This window comes from Drosophila suzukii, chromosome 3 (assembly GCF_043229965.1).
Source record: "Drosophila suzukii chromosome 3, CBGP_Dsuzu_IsoJpt1.0, whole genome shotgun sequence".
Classification (NCBI taxonomy): Eukaryota; Metazoa; Arthropoda; class Insecta; order Diptera; family Drosophilidae; genus Drosophila; species Drosophila suzukii.
In genome coordinates, this window is record NC_092082.1 from 81,977,430 (window position 1) to 81,995,032 (window position 17,603).

The 17,603-nt window shown below is 45.2% G+C and overlaps 4 protein-coding genes across 7 annotated transcripts in view; 2 read left to right on the top strand and 2 right to left on the bottom strand.

Moving 5' to 3' along the window:
* The window catches only part of Tusp (WD40 superfamily protein Tusp), a 31,229-nt gene extending 18,609 nt beyond the window's left edge, over window positions 1-12,620 (top strand). Inside the window, exons 3-11 of one of the 4 annotated variants that reach the window (XM_065865404.2) lie at window positions 6,853-7,017; window positions 7,081-7,540; window positions 7,606-8,123; window positions 8,291-8,519; window positions 8,576-8,847; window positions 8,911-10,830; window positions 10,901-11,236; window positions 11,373-11,558; window positions 11,624-12,620. In XM_065865404.2, coding sequence (XP_065721476.2) covers window positions 6,853-7,017; window positions 7,081-7,540; window positions 7,606-8,123; window positions 8,291-8,519; window positions 8,576-8,847; window positions 8,911-10,830; window positions 10,901-11,236; window positions 11,373-11,558; window positions 11,624-11,740 — 4,203 coding nt within the window. In that variant the 3' untranslated portion in view covers window positions 11,741-12,620. Of the gene's footprint in view, window positions 1-6,852; window positions 7,018-7,080; window positions 7,541-7,605; window positions 8,124-8,290; window positions 8,520-8,575; window positions 8,848-8,910; window positions 10,831-10,900; window positions 11,237-11,366; window positions 11,559-11,623 lie in introns of all 4 variants that reach the window. The other 3 variants (XM_065865405.2, XM_065865402.2, XM_065865403.2) reach the window with 3 other exon arrangements.
* Window positions 394-3,244, bottom strand: LOC108019529 (uncharacterized). Its single transcript, XM_017087367.4, has 4 exons — window positions 2,873-3,244; window positions 1,285-1,702; window positions 1,102-1,229; window positions 394-1,019 (listed from the first exon to the last, which is right to left on the bottom strand). Exons 1-4 carry the CDS (start codon window positions 3,107-3,109, stop codon window positions 516-518), a joined length of 1,287 nt encoding a protein of 428 aa, XP_016942856.4. The 5' UTR covers window positions 3,110-3,244; the 3' UTR covers window positions 394-515.
* Window positions 12,582-13,766, bottom strand: LOC108019530 (probable enoyl-CoA hydratase). The gene is made up of 2 exons (XM_017087369.4): window positions 12,862-13,766; window positions 12,582-12,804 (listed from the first exon to the last, which is right to left on the bottom strand). Exons 1-2 carry the CDS (start codon window positions 13,733-13,735, stop codon window positions 12,704-12,706), a joined length of 975 nt encoding a protein of 324 aa, XP_016942858.4. The 5' UTR covers window positions 13,736-13,766; the 3' UTR covers window positions 12,582-12,703.
* A 657-nt stretch (window positions 13,767-14,423) lies between these two features.
* Window positions 14,424-17,312, top strand: Mtl (Rac family small GTPase Mtl). Its single transcript, XM_036817302.3, has 5 exons — window positions 14,424-14,675; window positions 15,971-16,133; window positions 16,208-16,440; window positions 16,516-16,676; window positions 16,752-17,312. Exons 2-5 carry the CDS (start codon window positions 16,018-16,020, stop codon window positions 16,827-16,829), a joined length of 588 nt encoding a protein of 195 aa, XP_036673197.1. The 5' UTR covers window positions 14,424-14,675; window positions 15,971-16,017; the 3' UTR covers window positions 16,830-17,312.
* The last annotated feature ends 291 nt before the right edge of the window (window positions 17,313-17,603 follow it).

A 17,603-nucleotide genomic window follows, 5' to 3' on the forward strand; every position in this document is an offset into this window, starting at 1 on the left:
TGCGTTGAAACAAAATACGAAGGCACATAAATTGCCAAGGCAAAGGACACATTTGGGTCTCTGACTTAATGTCCAAGCAAATAAACACATTCAAGGGAAGGGGAGTGGGAATGGGTTTTTTTTTTTGGGAAAACTGCCGCTGTCGTCAGTTGGATTTCCACATTTTCTGCTCTACGTTTTTCCGCCTTTCCCTTTGTCAGCCGGGCCAAATCAACCACCGCCGACGCAGATAATTTGCCAAGGGAGTTGGTTTATGGGCTAGGGGTTGGTTGGAGCATGTGAGAGTGTTTGTGGGTGCGGTTTGGAATGGGGTTTGGGTGGTATTGGGGGTCAGGGGCCAAGCCAACGCCATGACCTACTTTCGCCGCAACTTTTTCAATTTGCGGAAGAGTGTGTGTGTGTGCCTTGGCTTAGGCCAAAAAGTTTATTTCGTAAAATACAATACACAGAATGTTGGACTAAAGACTACTCATAAAGCTTTCCATGGATTAACTAATGATTCCGTATTCCGGCTGCTAGTTGTGCAGGATCAGGAGCAGCAGACCCAGCCAAGCGACCATTCCTTGGTTCATCTGCCGCAGGGCCGAGTTCTTCTCATCCTCATTATCGTTGTCATTATCATTATCATTGCCAGACCCATCCCCGATCCGCTCCAGCATCATCTCCTCCGGCTTAATGCTGCGCTGCTCCTCGCGATCCGAGCTCTCGTTGTAGGATCCCGGTGACGGAGTGGTCATTTGACCGGTCAGCAGGAGCAGTTGCAGCGTTTGTAGGGGGGTCAGGTGCGGCGGTCCAGGTCGGGAATCCTGGATGGTCCTCTGCCACTGAGGGAGCGGCAAAAAGGGCACATAACTGGTGGGCGCTTCGCGACCCCTATAGCCGTAGATGTACATCTGGACAAATAGGTTGGTGGAGTCAAAATCCGTTACGACAGCCTTCAAAGTTCCGCTCGAGTAGTGACTGTACTCCGCCACGGGCGGTAGGTAATTCTCATCTGAAATGTTCCTGTTGGCATAGTGCTGGAAAGTAGGAAGTTAAGGTCCATTAGTATTCGTAAGACTTTAATCCATATTACAGATCTCTTTTTCCCGGAATACTTACATTCAAAATGACAAACTTTACGTATGTTATAGAGCAGGTGTCGATGTAGTAGAAAACCACCGTGCGGTTCATTGGCTGTTGCGAGTCATCGGGAGAAGTATGATAGCATTCATAGAGCAGTTCATCGCCTTAAAAATCAAGTGTTAGTGGTATGACCCTCCAATATATAATTTTTTCACTCACCCGCCTGCCTGTTTCCAATTTCAATAGACTTGTCCGGCGTATCGAAACCATCTTCCTGGAACGGCCCATCCGTATACGTTTCGATATCTTCCTCGGAAACATCCTCCATATCCTCCTCATCCACCTCTAGGGCATCGCGTCTATTGTTGTCGAATACCTCCACATACTGGGTATCTGGTTCCAAATAGGATTCCTCGTAGGGCCTCAGCAGGCCCTCAAATTGTTGATCCGGGTTGATGACCAGAGAGGGATGGAAATTAGTAGCCGTTTCATTAAGGCCAAACACCATGATGGTCACATCGAATTCTGTGGTTGGTGGAACGGTGGTTTTATCGTCACTTTGATTATCGCCAGCCAATTGGACCACGCCCACAACCAGACGATTTACCAAACTGAATTTCACCTCAGCCGAAATGTTCTGAAAGAGCCAAGGAGAAGCCTATGAGAAATCCCCTCCAATTTGAACGGACCCAATCAGGCGTGACCATCACGGCAACATCCATCAGTGATTGCCACATTTTTGCCAGAATGTTTACTCGGTCTGACAATCAGATTCACGGACATAAACGCGTATATGTGCTTCGCCAAAGTTGATATACGAATATTTTGTATGTTTTCTAGGGAAAACGCCGCGTCATAATGCCAAAATCGAAATTGCATTCAGAAAGATTTTCTTTCTTGTTTTTCTAGAAATAATATATGTTCGTTTTCGGTTCGTTCTCCACCACTTCCTTTGCCCATTTAGCTTGTCGGCTTTGCCAAATTGCCACATTTCCTCACGCTATTTTGTTTTTATTGGCTTCAAAGTATGCGATTTTCTTATACAATATATACAATATTAATATTACTTTCAATTATCGACCCAGATGTCGATAAATTGAACACTTTAAACATTTCATCGTGCCTCACTTGTGCAAGCTCATAACCCAATCACATTTTAGGGCAAAATAAACAAAACACAAAATATGAAAATATATCGAGCGAGTAGATATAGTAAAATATAAAAAAAGGCCCGGCAGCCTCAAACGCACTGGATATAAAAATACATCTATGGGCCAAACTTTTTGTGGGCTGCCGTGACGAAAAAAAAATGTAAGTTTCTGTTTCTATTTTCGGTACGGGTATTTGCAAAATAAAAGATAGAGCACAACAAGGGGTCAGTGACAAATGCCCAGCCACGTAATTTCCGCTGCATATCGCTCACTTGCTCATAGCCCAAAATTGACAATTTTTGACTAATGATGCAGAAATATTTGTTTTGTATCGTAATATTTTTTCAACCTAGTTTGCCTCGCATTTACATACCAAATATTATTGTAATATTTATATTTTTTAAGTTGTTTCTACTTTTTTTTCAATAAACAGTGGCAAAAGGAAGCAAATTTTTAACATTTATCAGTGCGGATAAAACGGCACCTTAGGCTGTTTTCAATGTAATAATGTATAGGTACAACAAAGATAAATTAATAGGTACATTAAAAGTACCTCTTCGCAATTAAAAAAATATACCAAAAGTGGTTTTTAAGTTATAGTCATCTCAAATAATATACAAAAATATTTGTATCCTATTTTTCACCCCCGCACTCACTTCATCCGACAGGATATCGACGCAAATGATCGGCTCCTGAATTTCGTAGGTGAAAGTCACTCGAGGAAGCTCCCCGGCACCGGCTGGTCGCGAGTGGAGCACATCCTTGACCAGGAGCTGGTCTCCATCGATCCTTCTACCCACTCTATAGAGGCGTTTGGTCTCAAAACAGACGACACTGCTAGTTGCCAAAACTAAGCAGGCAATTAGCCTCAACCAAAACAAATTTGCACACATATTTCGCCGTTTGTTTTTTTGGATACTGCTCCCGATTTTCGGTACTTAGAGAATCTGGAACAGTTCCAGAAATATCCGCACCGAGTCGAGAGGTAGTCGATCGCGCCGCGCAAAAGATCTTTGGCAACTGAGACCAAGTGCTGATGGATCGTCGCTATTTTCCGAAAATTCACTTTCGTTTCGCCGAGAGAAAATGTTTGAAAGACGAGTGGCACTGGCGGAAAATTGAAATGCTCTCGAAACTCTTTGGCAATCGAGCAAATCTAGTTCTCTTTTTTTTCACCCAAATTGTTTTTATTTGCCTATGCACTTGACCCGAATGGATTCGATAGCTTTCCAGGCGTTACTTTGAACTCTTTGTCAACGACCCCGAAAATAAGCCTTCGGGATGGGGGAGTTTAAAATTGGCCGCAAAAGGGTGCAAAAATAGACCAACAAGATATATATATAGATTGGTTTCTATATATACCTGGGCACTGTTTTGCATAAGAGTTCTTTGACTTCATCATGGGGGAAACTGACACAAAGCCTGAAAACACCTTTCGCTTTATATTAAAGTGTTTTAAATATTTATTTATTGGTTTACCAAAGAAATTTGTCACTGAAATTTCCTTGGCTTTGCCAATTTATTACGGAATTTCTGCAAATTTTCTTGGAAACTCGTTAAGCTTTTTTATCTCTTTTAAATTAGTTATCAAATTTATATTGCCCACTTGCTCAGCATTAAACTAAGCAATAAATTATTTAAATGCCCATCGGATTGGTGTCTAATTGGAGAGCTTTTGGGAAAAGCATATAAATGTATTTAAAATGTATATTGACATTCGATATTAGAGGACCAAAGTGGTTTTAATTAAATTTAACTTGTAATTACAGTTGGACATTGGTTTAGTTAAGAAGCTAATTATATTTTGACGTTTCAATAAATATTATATTATAGGCTTATTATCATTTGTGTTTAGCTAAAGAGCTCTTTAACATCGTTATATAATCACAAAATTGTTTTATAATTAATCAACGTTTTTTTCCATGGATTTTCTATTGGCCACTTGTGAAGCGTCAGACCAAATATTTAATTTATTAAATGCTTATTAGCATTAGTTGTCAGTTTATCCGCAGTTTTAGCCATTAGCAGTGTGTTCATGAGGATAATGAAGCGGATGCGAAATGCGAATGAGTCGCGGGTTGCCATTGGCATGCATAATGAATTGCAATTATGGTTAATGGGCACAAAAGTGGGGGAAAATGTGCACATAGAGGGTCAGTAATCAGGTGCCTGCCTTAAAAATGGCTTTTTTTAATTAAATGCGTATGCTGCTGTGTGTTTTTGCGAAATGGAGCAGCACGAAAATGCTGTTTCGTGTGCCAAATGGCTGCAACATAATTTATGGAGGCAGCAGGACCACAACTGCAGCATAATCGCAGCCTGGCATCTGCTGTTTCTGGCCATGTTTTCCCTTGTGGTCTTCCAAAAAAAAAAACACCATAAAATTTAAATAATCCAAGGGAAACTGCAAAAGAGATTGCCAGGTAATTTTCTAAGCGAATGCAGGCAGACAGGATGTCAACGTCGCCAAATGGTTAACAAGTTACAAGTAGCCACTTGAACATTTCAGGCAAAAGCAAAAGACCTGGCCCAAAGTGTGAGCCTGTCAACGCCGTTGCCTTGATGTCGCAGCTTTGACATTGATGTTGCTAGTTGACGGTGGCTGATCTTGCTACTTGCTGCTGATGTTGCTGCTGTGTTTCCTACAAATGAAATTACAGCGTTCAAGGGAAATTGCATTAGCCAAAGTGAAAACGGAAATTTAAACCATTTGAATGCTTAAAGGCAAACTTTGACTAATTCAATTGGCAATTCGAATGCTACACACAGGCATTCTTCCCGCTCTACTGAGATAGAAATTGTGGCAATTTATTGCTTCGTGATATACTTATTAAACTGAAGTGCCTTCGAGCATGATGCAGAGCAGCAGAAATGCAAATCTCAAGTGCAGCTATTTTGGCCAAGAGCACGGGCCAGATCCGGTTCAAGTGGCCCAGTGAAAGGTTAACAACACTCCACAAAGAAATGCCGATGCCGATGCCGATTCAGAATGCCTGCTCATAATTGTTGCCATCGAGGCGTATACTCAATGTGCCATAATGAGGCAGTGAGTCCATCTTCAACCATCCATTCGATGGCCTCAACGACAGCACTTGGACATTGGCGCCCTGTGTGCATTCAATTATATAATTGAATCAGCAAGGACATCAGCATATGCACACCAATCAATCAGGCCAATAAAGCAATTAACTTGGCTAACGCCACGGCCAGGTCTACTGTCCATAAAGTCCACTGTCCGAAAACGGAAATTACAAATTTTGCGTAATTTTTGTTTTTCCCTCTGCGGCGGCATTTTAATTTATGCCCCACAAATTGGATTTTTGGCGCCAAAAAAGGCCCATTCGGCTTAGCGGGGATTAGCCAAAATGCTGAAAGCACCCGAATTTTTGGTTTAAATTGAAATATTCTTTTACGCCCCGAAATGTAGGCTAAGCTTTTGTGAACGGCCCCGCCCGGAAAAACAATCAATTTGGATGGGTGCGATGGTTGGATTGGGGTAGAGTGTCTACAATCAAATCAAATTGTAGAACAGAAGGAGGATTCAAGCGGCAGCTGGAGGAGATGGAGGAGGAACTGCGGTTGAGTGCCACTGCAGCACTCGCAGCAGGAACAGGAGCATCTGCTGCAGTTGATAAACTGGCAAAGAGTTTCCTTCCAAAGAAAGCCCGCAGAGAGAAAGGCCCAGCTGGCAAACAAACCAAGTTAAAAGTTGCAGAATGAATGCTCGACTGACTGATGCCGACTGAGGGAAGCTTTTGAAATGTTAATTGGATGCCATAATTGGTTTCAATTCAATCTCAAATGAGAATGCAGCACGAGTTTTCACTCACCTTTTACATAAACGAATTCGTTTGAATTACGTGTTGATGGTAGATTTCAATTGCACAAAGTCCAATCATCGAAAAGTTGGTTAAAGGAAATCAAGAAGCTAGAGGTAATATTAATGACTTTACTGGTGGTCAGATTCAATAATTTTTTACTTCAATGGGAGTGTGAGAACCCTAACTGTCTTATAAAGGTTCAGCTTATTGGGAAAAATTAATAAACATTAAAAAAAATCATAACTTTTGAAAAGTGACTATAATTCAAAAGGCTTAGCTCACATTAAAGAGTTAATATTTTTACGAACTCTCAAAGAAAGGTAAATCATTACCAAAAAATAAGCTAATTTAGGAAAAAGGTTCGCCTGACTTAGGCTTCTAATGAAGCTTAACTGCAAATATCCCGTAAACCCATAAAATCATCTTATACTCGGGTCCATCTCCATGGTGAGCATACCCCATCCCCCAGCCAGTTGCTAGAAATCCAAAGGAATTGAGTGAAAATGCCCTGCCCCGGGCTGTGAAAGAGGCAGCTGGCAGGTTGAGCGGCTCAAAGCGTGGAGAATAGAGATCCAGTCACAAAGTGGAGCATATTTACCAAGCCAACCGGCCGGCTGTCGATGCTGGGAAATATAAATGGAAATGGGAAATGTGTGAATGGGCCAGGGACGGGCTTTGAGCCTGCGGTAATCCATTTTACAAGCCAGCAACGGGCACTTGACTCGCAATTGGCGACTGCTTAGGCGACCTGCCAAGAGGCAGCTGTCGCCAGCTGTGGATATCCTCCTATTCAACTGGATTTTTTCCTTTTTCAGGACGAGGGCTGGAAGCTGAACAGGACGAACTACTACCAGGAGGGATGGCTGGCCACGGGCAATGTGCGCGGCATTGTGGGAGTGACCTTTACCACCTCGCATTGCCGCAAGAATATGGACTATCCGCTGAGGACCAACTACAATCTGCGCGGCCATAGATCAGATGTAAGTTTAATACTTGAATTACCTAAAAGTACATTAATTAATAAATAAATATTTAATTAATAGGTCATCCTGGTTAAGTGGAACGAGCCTTACCAGAAGCTGGCCTCCTGCGACAGCTCGGGCATCATCTTTGTGTGGATCAAGTACGAGGGCCGCTGGTCTATCGAGCTGATCAACGATCGGAATACGCCGGTAACCCACTTCTCCTGGTCGCACGATGGACGCATGGCCTTGATCTGCTACCAGGATGGCTTCGTTCTGGTCGGATCCGTGGCTGGTCAGAGGTATTGGTCCTCCATGCTTAATCTGGAGTCCACAATCACCTGCGGCATTTGGACGCCCGACGACCAGCAGGTGTACTTCGGCACCACTCAGGGCCAGGTGATTGTGATGGATGTCCATGGGGCAATGGTGTCGCAGGTTCAGCTCTCCAACGATGTGCCCATCACCTCGATGGCATGGTCCTGCGAAAAGTTCAAGATGGAGGAGGGCGAGGAGGCGGAGCCCGGTGTAACCAATGCGGGTGAGTAATATATATAATAAAATATAACAAATGATTATATCCTTATATTATTTTTCTTCCTTTAGCTAAACGCTCCTTTGTCCTGGCAGTTAGCTTCCAGAATGGATACATCTACTTGCTAAAGTCGTTCGACGACGTCTCACCCGCACATATCAACACATGCCTTAACGGCGCCCTCGGCATGGTCATGGAGTGGAGCAACTCCCGCGAGCTGCTCGCCGTCGCAGGTACCCTGCGCACCGGATTGGATGGAACGAAGCCAGAGGAGTTGGGTTTAACCAGTACATACACGAATCTGGTCAAGTTTTACACGGAGACGGGCACCTGTTTGTATCAGGCTCACATTCCCTGCAGCAGTGCCACCGTTTCGGCAATCACCTGGGGCCACAACGACAAGCGGCTGTTCATTGCCACGGGGACACAGGTTCACATCGCCTGGGTCTCCAGACGGGTGGCCTCCTTGCAGCTACTGTGCCGCCTGGAGATCCAGGCGAGCGTCGGATCCGAGTCGCTGCTGCCACTGCTGCCGTTGCCTTCTAGGATTAAGTCTCTCATTGGCAATCTGTTTGCTCAAACGATAAGAGTAAGTCGAGTTCTTAAAAATCTAAAAAGGCAGGGAGATATGTATATTTTAAAATTGAGGTCGGATTTTGATCTTTTGTTTAAGATATCTATTGCTGCCGGTTGATCTTCCCGTTTAAAATAAGCCCTCATTTATTTAGTTGTAATTTTGATATCTTATAAATATAGTGCTGTGTACCTGACCTGAAGTCGCTGCGTGATTTTGTATCGCGACCACCGCTCTGCTCCACCCGGCTGCACTGCACCATGATCCGGCACGACGACGACTCCAATCTGAGCTCAGGCACTTGCTATACGCTCTATCTGGAGTACCTGGGCGGATTGGTGCCGCTGCTCAAGGGCAAACGCACCTCCAAAATTCGCCCCGAGTTTGTAATCTTCGATCCTCAGGTTAATGGTAGGTATCTAAAAGAAAAGAGAAACAAATCCATTAATTACTTATTTCATATTCAGATGCCCCCTTGTACTTTCAATACTCCGCCGAGGCCAAGAGCTCCTCGGGCTCCAGCCAGTCCACCACCACGGGCAATAGTGGGCGCACCGACTCCTCGGACAGTGACTACGAGGAGAGATCTCGTTTTGGTTCCCCGCGAACGCCGCGCAAGAAGCGAGTGCGTCCAAAGAGACGCCACCAAGCCGGCGATCGATTGAGCGCCTCTGGTACCGGAGGAACAAACGATCCCGATAGCCTAGATGAACTGGCCTACGTGGACACACTGCCGGAGGTAGGTGCCATTCACTGTTAAAGAAGATCCACGCCATCACTGATTCCTTTTCGTTTTCTCAAGCAGGAAGTCAAGCTGGTCGAGGTGACCTCCAACATTTGGGGAACCAAGTTCAAGATCCATGGACTTGCCAAAACCGTCCCAGCCAATTTAGGCCAAGTAACTTATAAGACGTCCCTACTGCATTTGCAGCCGCGTCAAATGACGCTGGTCATCACCGAGCTGCGCGACGATTTTCCACCTGGTCCTGATCCCAGCTTTAACCCGAATATATTCTCCGAGGACGAGGACGAGCATGGCCAGCTACACCAGGGCAATCATCACGATGCAGTGCCGCAGGTGAATGTGATCACCACTCAGGATGGGGCTACCCTTAAGCCACCGATAATACCGCAGCGTCGCCTCACCGATGGAGCCTCTGCTCCCTTGATAGCACCCATGTCACCACGTCCGAATCGAATCCTGGCGCGCCACAAGAACTCTTTGACTGTGAATGGCGGAGAGCGGGGATCCTCGGCGGGCCTGAGTCCTCTGGCGCGAGCGGAGAGCTACGATGATGATTCGTCCAACGAGTCCCAGGAGGCGGGAGCAGCAGCCTGCCAGTCAACCACTGTGCTCCTGCATCAGGCGCCCTCAAATGGTTCAGGTCCAAGCTGCAGTAAAACCATTACTCGCCCCAAGACCATCAGCAGCTTCAAGAACAGCTACAGCCGCTCCAGCTCCAATTCCAGCTGCCAGTCGCGTCACGCCATCTCGCCGCTGTATTGCGATGGAGCCGTGCCCACGCTGCAGAGTCCCAAGAACGCAGTGGCTCCCTCGGACATTATCTTCGAGCGTCCAGCAGTGCCCGCCGCTGGACAGACCACCCTGATGTCGTACTCTAGCAATGCGGACTATGCCAATAATGTGGTCCAGGTGAAAAACGCCCTGATGTCGGAGCCAGTACGATCGGCCAACAGTCATGTGAACCCGGTGCCGCTGAATCTTAATTTGAACCTGGAGCGAATGGATGCGCGGGTCAAGTGCATGGCACCCACCACATCCTCCACCGCCAAGCGACGCGAAATGCTGTACATCGACGAGGAGACGCAGTCGCCAACGCCCACGCCAAGCAGTAGCAGCATGAAGCGCACACCAACGGTGGTTTCTATCGCTCCTGCCCTGCCCGACTCCATTACACGCAGCTGCAGCGTTGGATATCTGGATTCGGTGGCCATCACGCCATCCGACGAGGCGCTGTCCGCACTGCGCAAGGATGCTCCAAACAAGCGGCTGATACTGGTGGACAAGCGAAGGAATCGCCGGAAAAGGCAGCAGCAGGAGGATGCCCGACGGCACAAGCTGCAGCAAACTGGGAAATCCAAGAGTCTGGACTCCTGCGACCTGCTTTCTCTGCAGACGAAACTGTCCAGCAAGGAGCACGAGCAGGTGGTGCGCAAGCTGCAGGAGATTTCCGACAGCAGCGCCTGCAGTAGTGCAGCCAACACACTGTGCTTTAAGTGCCGCAACAACATGAGTCCCAGCAGTGCCTGCAAGCGGTGTCAGCCCACATCGAGCTCCGTTCTAGATGAGATTACGTCCGTTGTGGCGACGAATGTGGTGGAGCCGGCCAAGGAGTCTCCTGTGGTGCAGGCCAAGCCGGCGCCAAAGAAACGCTTCGATGTCATTACTAGCTTCACGGACTCGCCGCTCTTTACGAGAAAACATCGATTTGGGATTGGACGCAGCAAGGAGACGTCGGGCACTGAGAACTCCACGCCGCTGTTGGGCAGAAAGCAGGATAATGGCTTTAGCTTTGTGAAGCAGTTGTCCGAGGTTCGCTGGAGGCGCAAGGAACAGCCACCCCAGGCGCAAGTTAATGGCTCTAGTAGTAATGCCAGCACTTTAGAGCGGCAACAGCAGCCGGAGATTACGGGAGCAGCTTGTGGCGCTGTGGAGGCTACACCAGTGGAGGCCAAGGCTTCGGTTTCTCTACATACTCAGGTGGGATGAGTCACTAATACCTATAATTTAAAAAATTTTTTTTAATTACCATGTATTTTAAATCTTTCAGGCTCTTACCACTTTGGAGAACATTATAAGCCGCCTTCGTGATCTCGACGAGGGTCGTCTGACGCCTCCTTCCACCCCACAGCGACTGCCACGAAGTTCTCCAGCCTCGCCGGCGGCCAGCAAAAAGAACAAGCGGCAGCAGAGCAGTTCCCCAATTCGCCACATTCTGAATTCACCGCTTTTAAACCGCCGTCAGCGTAAAAAGCAGAGTATAATCGAGAGCTCCGATGATGAGGGCAACCAGACTAATGGATCCGGGGAGGAGAGCAACAACACGGGCAATGGCAAGCAATATCGCGACCTGGAAACCTTTCAAAAGGCCCAACTGCGTCAGAAGGTTAGCCAAGACTAGATCCTTCCTATACAATTTCTTAACAATTCATTAAATCCGTATAAGTTTGTATTGATTTTTTGAAAATGGAATTTTTCAACTTTAAATATTTTTATGGAAAAATCTTTATCCACAGCTGAAGCGCGGAAAGATAGAGCCAAATGGCAGTGCTAGCTGTGCCAATCCGGCGCCAGTGCGTCGTGAGTTTGTGATGCACAATAAGGCGCCCATGTGGAATGAGATGAGCCAGGTGTACCAGCTGGACTTTGGGGGTCGCGTTACCCAGGAGTCGGCCAAGAACTTTCAGATCGAGTTTCGTGGCAAGCAGGTGAGTTTAGTTGCTCAAACAAATCCTTAAGTGGTAAATCTATAATATTTAAATTCACCCAACAGGTCATGCAATTCGGTCGCATTGATGGAAACGCCTACACCCTGGATTTCCAGTATCCTTTCTCCGCCCTCCAGGCCTTTGCCGTGGCCCTGGCCAATGTGACACAGCGACTCAAGTAATCGGGTATTGAGGGATCAGATATCGTGACGTACCGCATCTTTATGAACAAAATGTCGCCAGCTGATTGCAGCAATTGCTTTTTTGGCCTACGCTATATTGTATATTTTTTATACCAGACACGGTGGGATGGACGATTAGCGAAAATTGCTTCTTCATTTGTATATATTGTATATGTATTGTGGTCTTTAGGTTTCCGAATACCGTACTTTAGTGATTATGTATGTGAACACGTACCACCACTTGATTGAAGGTTTTGCCATGTGCAGCACAATGAAATACGAGTGCGCGCACATGGGTGTGCAAACTCACAGTCCGATCCATTTTTGTGCAATATTTGTATGACAAATTTTTTGGATTAAGTGTAGCCAAGAGTGTAAATGTTAGGCGTAGATGATGACGACGACGATGTACGATGTATTTTAAATCAAACTACTATAACACGATTAACGATCAGTCGGTTTTTAACACTAGTTTGTACAAGAGCAGCCTTTTTTGCATAGAGCTTCGTTTCTTGCTTTACTCGATTTAAGTGCAATAACTCCTTTTGTTAACTCCTAGATCTAAGACATATTGGCGAGATCCGGCTAACCGCTTGGCCCAGCACTCGATAAAATTCATTGTAAGTAATTAGGACAAGTCCGATTACTTGATGCTAGCATATTTTTTATATGTGTAAACTAATTGTGAATGTTGAATCGATCGACAGCAAGGAATACAGAACTTTGTGCTTTTCCTCTCAACTCTTTTTGGTAGTTAGGCTTAATTTCAAGGAAAATTCGTTATTGTAATTGTTGTGAATATTGAAATAAGCGCGAGTCGTAAACGATTAAGGCGGTCAACTACATAAATCATTAAATAAATGTATTTTACGTGAATAAAGGCTTTCGTTTTATAAATAACAAGAATGTATTGCCACTAACCAGGAGGAGATTTCTTACATATGTTGGATATTAATCTGGCTATCATGTCTTTTGCTTTTCGATCTCGATTTCTGCCTTTTCCCATTCTGGAATGGTCTTCTCCTTGATGTGCCAGGAATCGGTTTTGGGGCCCTTTACCTCAGCTAGGGTATACAGATAATTAAAAGTGGGTTAAGGGAATGCTTTAGATGACTACTCACAGTTCTTGAAGCGCTTGACGCCCTCCTGCATATCTGTTATCATGTCTGAGGTTACATTGATGATCTCATTGTAACTGGCCACATGGAAGCCGTCCTTATTGTAGGCATTGGCATTCTCCAGCAGGGCATTCCTGTCGTGCATCAAGGAAGCCATGGGGAACTTGGCTATTGAAAAGGCGAGATTTACAGCCTGGCCCAGAGCTGTGCCCGTGGCCACAACGCGATTAACCAGACCCATTCGCCTGGCTTCTCCGGCGTAGACGCGTCTTCCTGTCTCGATGATGTCCAAGGCATTGGAGTAACCCACTGCAGCGGCCAGACGCACAGTTCCCCCATCGCTTAGCGGAACTCCCAGGCGGCGATTAAAGAATCCCATCACGGCTGTGTCCTCCATTACCCTCAGATCACACATGAGAGCCAGTTCCACTCCTCCGGCCACACAGAATCCGCTGATGCCGCAAACGATTGGCTTGCGGAGATGCCTCCTAGTTGGTCCAATGGAGCCCTCGTGACGCAACAGAAAGTTGAGGCTGCCGCGCTGTGCCTCCGCCTCCAGCTCCTCCAAGTCAAAGCCCGCGGAGAAAGAGCCACCAATACCATAGAGTACGCCCACTGGGGAGCTATCATCCTCCTCGAATTGGCTGATGGCTTGGGTTAGTTGCTCCGCGGTGTTGTCATCAATGGAATTGCGCTGCTGCTCGCGATTTAGGCCTATTAGAGTTATGTGCGAGTCCTTCTCCACCAGAACTGTGCGAGGAGGAGCTCCATCTTGCGATCCACTTTCCGCATTCCTTATAGATGACAAAGAGAAGTATCTGCAAGCAGAATTTGTTTGGTTTACACTCCGCAAAAGTTTACAAACAAATCTGCTCATTACGCCGCTCAATACAACAACAACAATGGGCAGAGGCAGCATGGGCGTAGTCAGCAGAAATTATATAAGGGGGTTCAGATATTTATGGCGGGAAACGGTTGAGTCAATAAATTTAATTTTAATTTACTTAATTAAATAACTAATCTTATATTTGATAATAAAATTGTTCAATTCCTTTTATTAAAATTTATGTTGTAATATAAACAATACACCGAATTTTTATTATAAATACAATTTAAGAAAAGACCATTTATAGGGGTTTGGAATATAATTACGTATATATATTTGAAGTCAAATTTTTGGCACATTATTGGTGTTCCCCCACACCCATGCCTCTTAGTATTGAACAACTTTGAAATCACGTTTTTCTGTAGACACTTTTACAGCACTGCTTGTCATCTCTCGGAAAGGGCGGAGCTGCCAATTTCCCGCCAGATTTGTTATATATTTTTGCGAAAAAACTAAAAATTTGGAAACGCAGAAACGCCATTTAGACTTGTTAAAGGCATATAACAAAAAATAAAAAATGTATTAAAAACAAAGTTAATGCAAAAAGGCTTAATACATTTCAGCTAATTTTCTGAAAATAATTAGCAGTTTTCCCGTCAGAACCAGCTATTTTTTCTGGCGAAGAGTTGGCAGCGCTGTTTGCGAGAGAGAGCGACGCTGCGCTGTCAAAAAGGTGGGTGTGTGTTTGTGTGGAAACAAAAAGATAAAACACGAAAATTGCTCGAGAACGCTGCGTTTGGCCCCCAAAACAGACATTTATTAATAAAAAGCGCAGCCAAATAGTGCGAATCGAGTTTTTAAATGCGCCGCATGAGCCAGCGCGCCGAAAGAGAAGCGGAAACAACGAAACGCACAGTGATATAAGCAAAGTACAAAACAGTCGCCGCCGCCTGCCTGCCCAGACAAAGAAAAAGGATAGGAGGTGAAAACGGTAAAATACAAATACAATATTCCCACTGGGTATTGTGCCATAACAAAAGATTTCCAGGGCTCCCGCCCCCGCCCATGCGTGCCACGCCCCTCCCCTCCCCTCCCCGTTGCATGTGGCGCAATGCGTTGAACTTTAATTGAATCGGTTATGAGAACTTAATTGTGTCTATTTTCGGTCGGTTTCTGTGCGTTGCCGTCTGCCGGTGGCTTCCGCGTCACCACAACATTTGGATTTGGCCCCAAACCCCAACCCCGACCCCTCCCACTTCCCAAAAGGGGCGCCACTGGAGGGGCGGTTGGGGTGGTCGCCATTTGGTCCGCTGTTCCCATTTCTATTTTTTTTTGTTTTTCCGCAGTCTGTGTCGCCCATCATGGGCTATTTTTGAAAATTTTATTTGCGAAAACGAAAACAAAGTGCCACCGCAACCGAAATGAGACTCTTGTTTTATTATGCTTTATGGGCCTGCCAGCCTGCGGTTGTGGCGAGACACACCTTTCGAGAGCCCTGCCTTTGATCATCCGAGAGATATACCGCAGACCCTCGCAATTAAACAAGATACAGGCGAGCCTCTATAACCCGAACATTCGCAACTATACCATTATTGTTTTGCCCTATAAGTCGAACTTCCATCTATATAATTCCTCTCCAAGCCGTGCAACGAATATTTTCCCTTTGTCACCATAAGTTAAGACCTATATTATTTTAATTTTTATCAACCGAGAGATGTACCGCAGACCCTCGCAATTAAACAATTTACAGGCGAGCTTCTATAATTTAAACATTGCGAATATATTGCCATATTATTTTGTCCCTAAAGTTGAACTTCCATACCTTTTTTTTTATTACTCCTGCACTTTCTACATCAAAGAAAACTGAAAGACAATAAGTATAAAGCGAGTGCATTCCCTTTGTCTCCATAAGACAAACTTTCATAACGCAAATGTTCCCAACATGCATTTTCCAGAACTTCTTTTAAACTTTGTAGATGTTTGCCTTATTTTTGTCACTTGACTAAAATTTATTTCATTACTATATTTGAAAGTAAATATTTTATATTTTTTATAACAATCAAGCTCTGAAGATTTGACCAAAATGAGTCATAATTTAGATTTTCAATAATCTAATATTATTTATTTCTGTTTTATATTTTCAAATTTGTTGTCAAGCCTAAGAATCTTTACTGTCTACAAATGTGCGGTCAGTTGGTTCTGCCGGGCTTATTGCCTCGAGTGGAACTTAATTAATTGAATTAAGTTGACGAAGACATTCATCTTCCATCTTATTTTTGCCCACAGCACACACAGTATACAGCGTCTAGCTAGCGGCACACTCAGCACTCACGATGTCAACCGGAAGGCCCATAAAATGTGTTGTTGTCGGTGACGGCACTGTCGGAAAGACCTGCATGCTAATCTCCTACACGACAGACTGCTTTCCCGGCGAATATGTGCCTACAGTGTGAGTTTGTGGCTCCTTTCTCATCGCCCAGCCGTAGATCAATATCTAACTTTTATTATGATATCTTCACACAGATTCGACAACTACTCGGCGCCCATGCAAGTGGACACAATACAGGTCTCGCTGGGACTGTGGGACACAGCGGGCCAGGAGGACTACGACCGCCTGAGACCGCTCTCCTACCCGCAGACAGACGTTTTCCTGATATGCTACAGTGTGGCGAGTCCCTCGTCCTTTGAGAACGTCACCTCGAAATGGTATCCGGAGATAAAGCACCACTGCCCCGACGCGCCCATCATTCTAGTTGGTAAGTTGCCAGAACTGTGAAGTCGCAGTCAGCAAACGGGAAATGAAATACATATATGTTTGGGGCGTATTCCAGGCACCAAAATCGATTTGCGTGAAGATCGAGAGACGCTCACCGGCCTGGCAGAGCAGGGTCTGACGCCGCTGAAGCGCGAGCAGGGCCAGAAGCTGGCGAACAAGATACGCGCTGTGAAATACATGGAGTGCTCCGCCTTGACGCAGCGCGGCCTCAAGCCGGTAAGTCATCGCTGCCCGGCACACCCTCACCTCTTTGTCACTCCTGGCTAATTCTCCCACTCCGATTGCATTCAGGTGTTCGAGGAAGCGGTGCGCGCGGTGCTGAGACCAGAGCCGCTAAAGCGACGCCAGCGAAAGTGTTTAGTTATGTAAATAAGGTAGCATGTTATTGGCTTTGACAGAGTACAAAGATTACTCGGAAGCGACACGTACACCGGCACAACGCCCGCAACACATAGACACTCACGCAGCGCCCTCATCGACAAATCAATTACATGTATTTATTTATAAAAATTTTCCTTATTCTCGTAAAGCACCAAGTCCAAAACGGTCTCCGGTAAGAAACCCCTCAGAACGATTAGATTTCACATGGAATTCTGGGAATCAAAATGTATTGCCATCGGAATTCATGTGAAATCTCTCATTCGAGTGTTTCTGCGGGGGATCGTTACGGTCTTACGATTCCCTCCCGCAACAAAATTGAAACAACATTGTTAACAAAATCGGAACCACAGAAAATGATAAATCTAATGCAGATACATATGTAGAAATCTAGTCAATTGAATCGAATGTATTGTACTAATAGTATCAATCAGAAAGAGAAAATTATAAGTACCGCAGCCAACTCACAGCTAATCATTGGTTTCGCATATCACGAGCACCTATGCATTTCCTAATTTCCCATTAAATGTATTATAGTTATGTAGCCATGAGCTAAAGCAGCCAATCCCAAGCTTACCAAATCTGAAACCAGGCCAATTCACTTGACGACGACGACAAGCTCCTAGAGAAAGCCACTTTTTACGATATTCAAGCATGCGCATTTTTTTTACTCTAACTCGACCCTCGAATCATAATCATAATCACTTGAAGCTCATTTGACCATGTCTTTTGAAAATGTAACAACTGTTGTTTATTATTTTATAA

Excerpts from the sequence above, each read along its gene's own strand:
- LOC108019529 (XM_017087367.4), bottom strand. The coding sequence starts at position 3,109 with ATGTGTGCAAATTTGTTTTGGTTGAGGCTAATTGCCTGCTTAGTTTTG. Across the intron at positions 1,703-2,872 it reads TCGATATCCTGTCGGATGAA|AACATTTCGGCTGAGGTGAA; the intron begins GTGAGTGCGGGG and ends TGGCTCTTTCAG. Across the intron at positions 1,020-1,101 it reads TAAAGTTTGTCATTTTGAAT|CACTATGCCAACAGGAACAT; the intron begins GTAAGTATTCCG and ends CCTACTTTCCAG.
- LOC108019530 (XM_017087369.4), bottom strand. The coding sequence starts at position 13,735 with ATGAGCAGATTTGTTTGTAAACTTTTGCGGAGTGTAAACCAAACAAAT. Across the intron at positions 12,805-12,861 it reads CGTCAAGCGCTTCAAGAACT|CTGAGGTAAAGGGCCCCAAA; the intron begins GTGAGTAGTCAT and ends TGTATACCCTAG.
- Mtl (XM_036817302.3), top strand. The coding sequence starts at position 16,018 with ATGTCAACCGGAAGGCCCATAAAATGTGTTGTTGTCGGTGACGGCACT. Across the intron at positions 16,134-16,207 it reads GGCGAATATGTGCCTACAGT|ATTCGACAACTACTCGGCGC; the intron begins GTGAGTTTGTGG and ends ATCTTCACACAG. Across the intron at positions 16,441-16,515 it reads CGCGCCCATCATTCTAGTTG|GCACCAAAATCGATTTGCGT; the intron begins GTAAGTTGCCAG and ends GGCGTATTCCAG.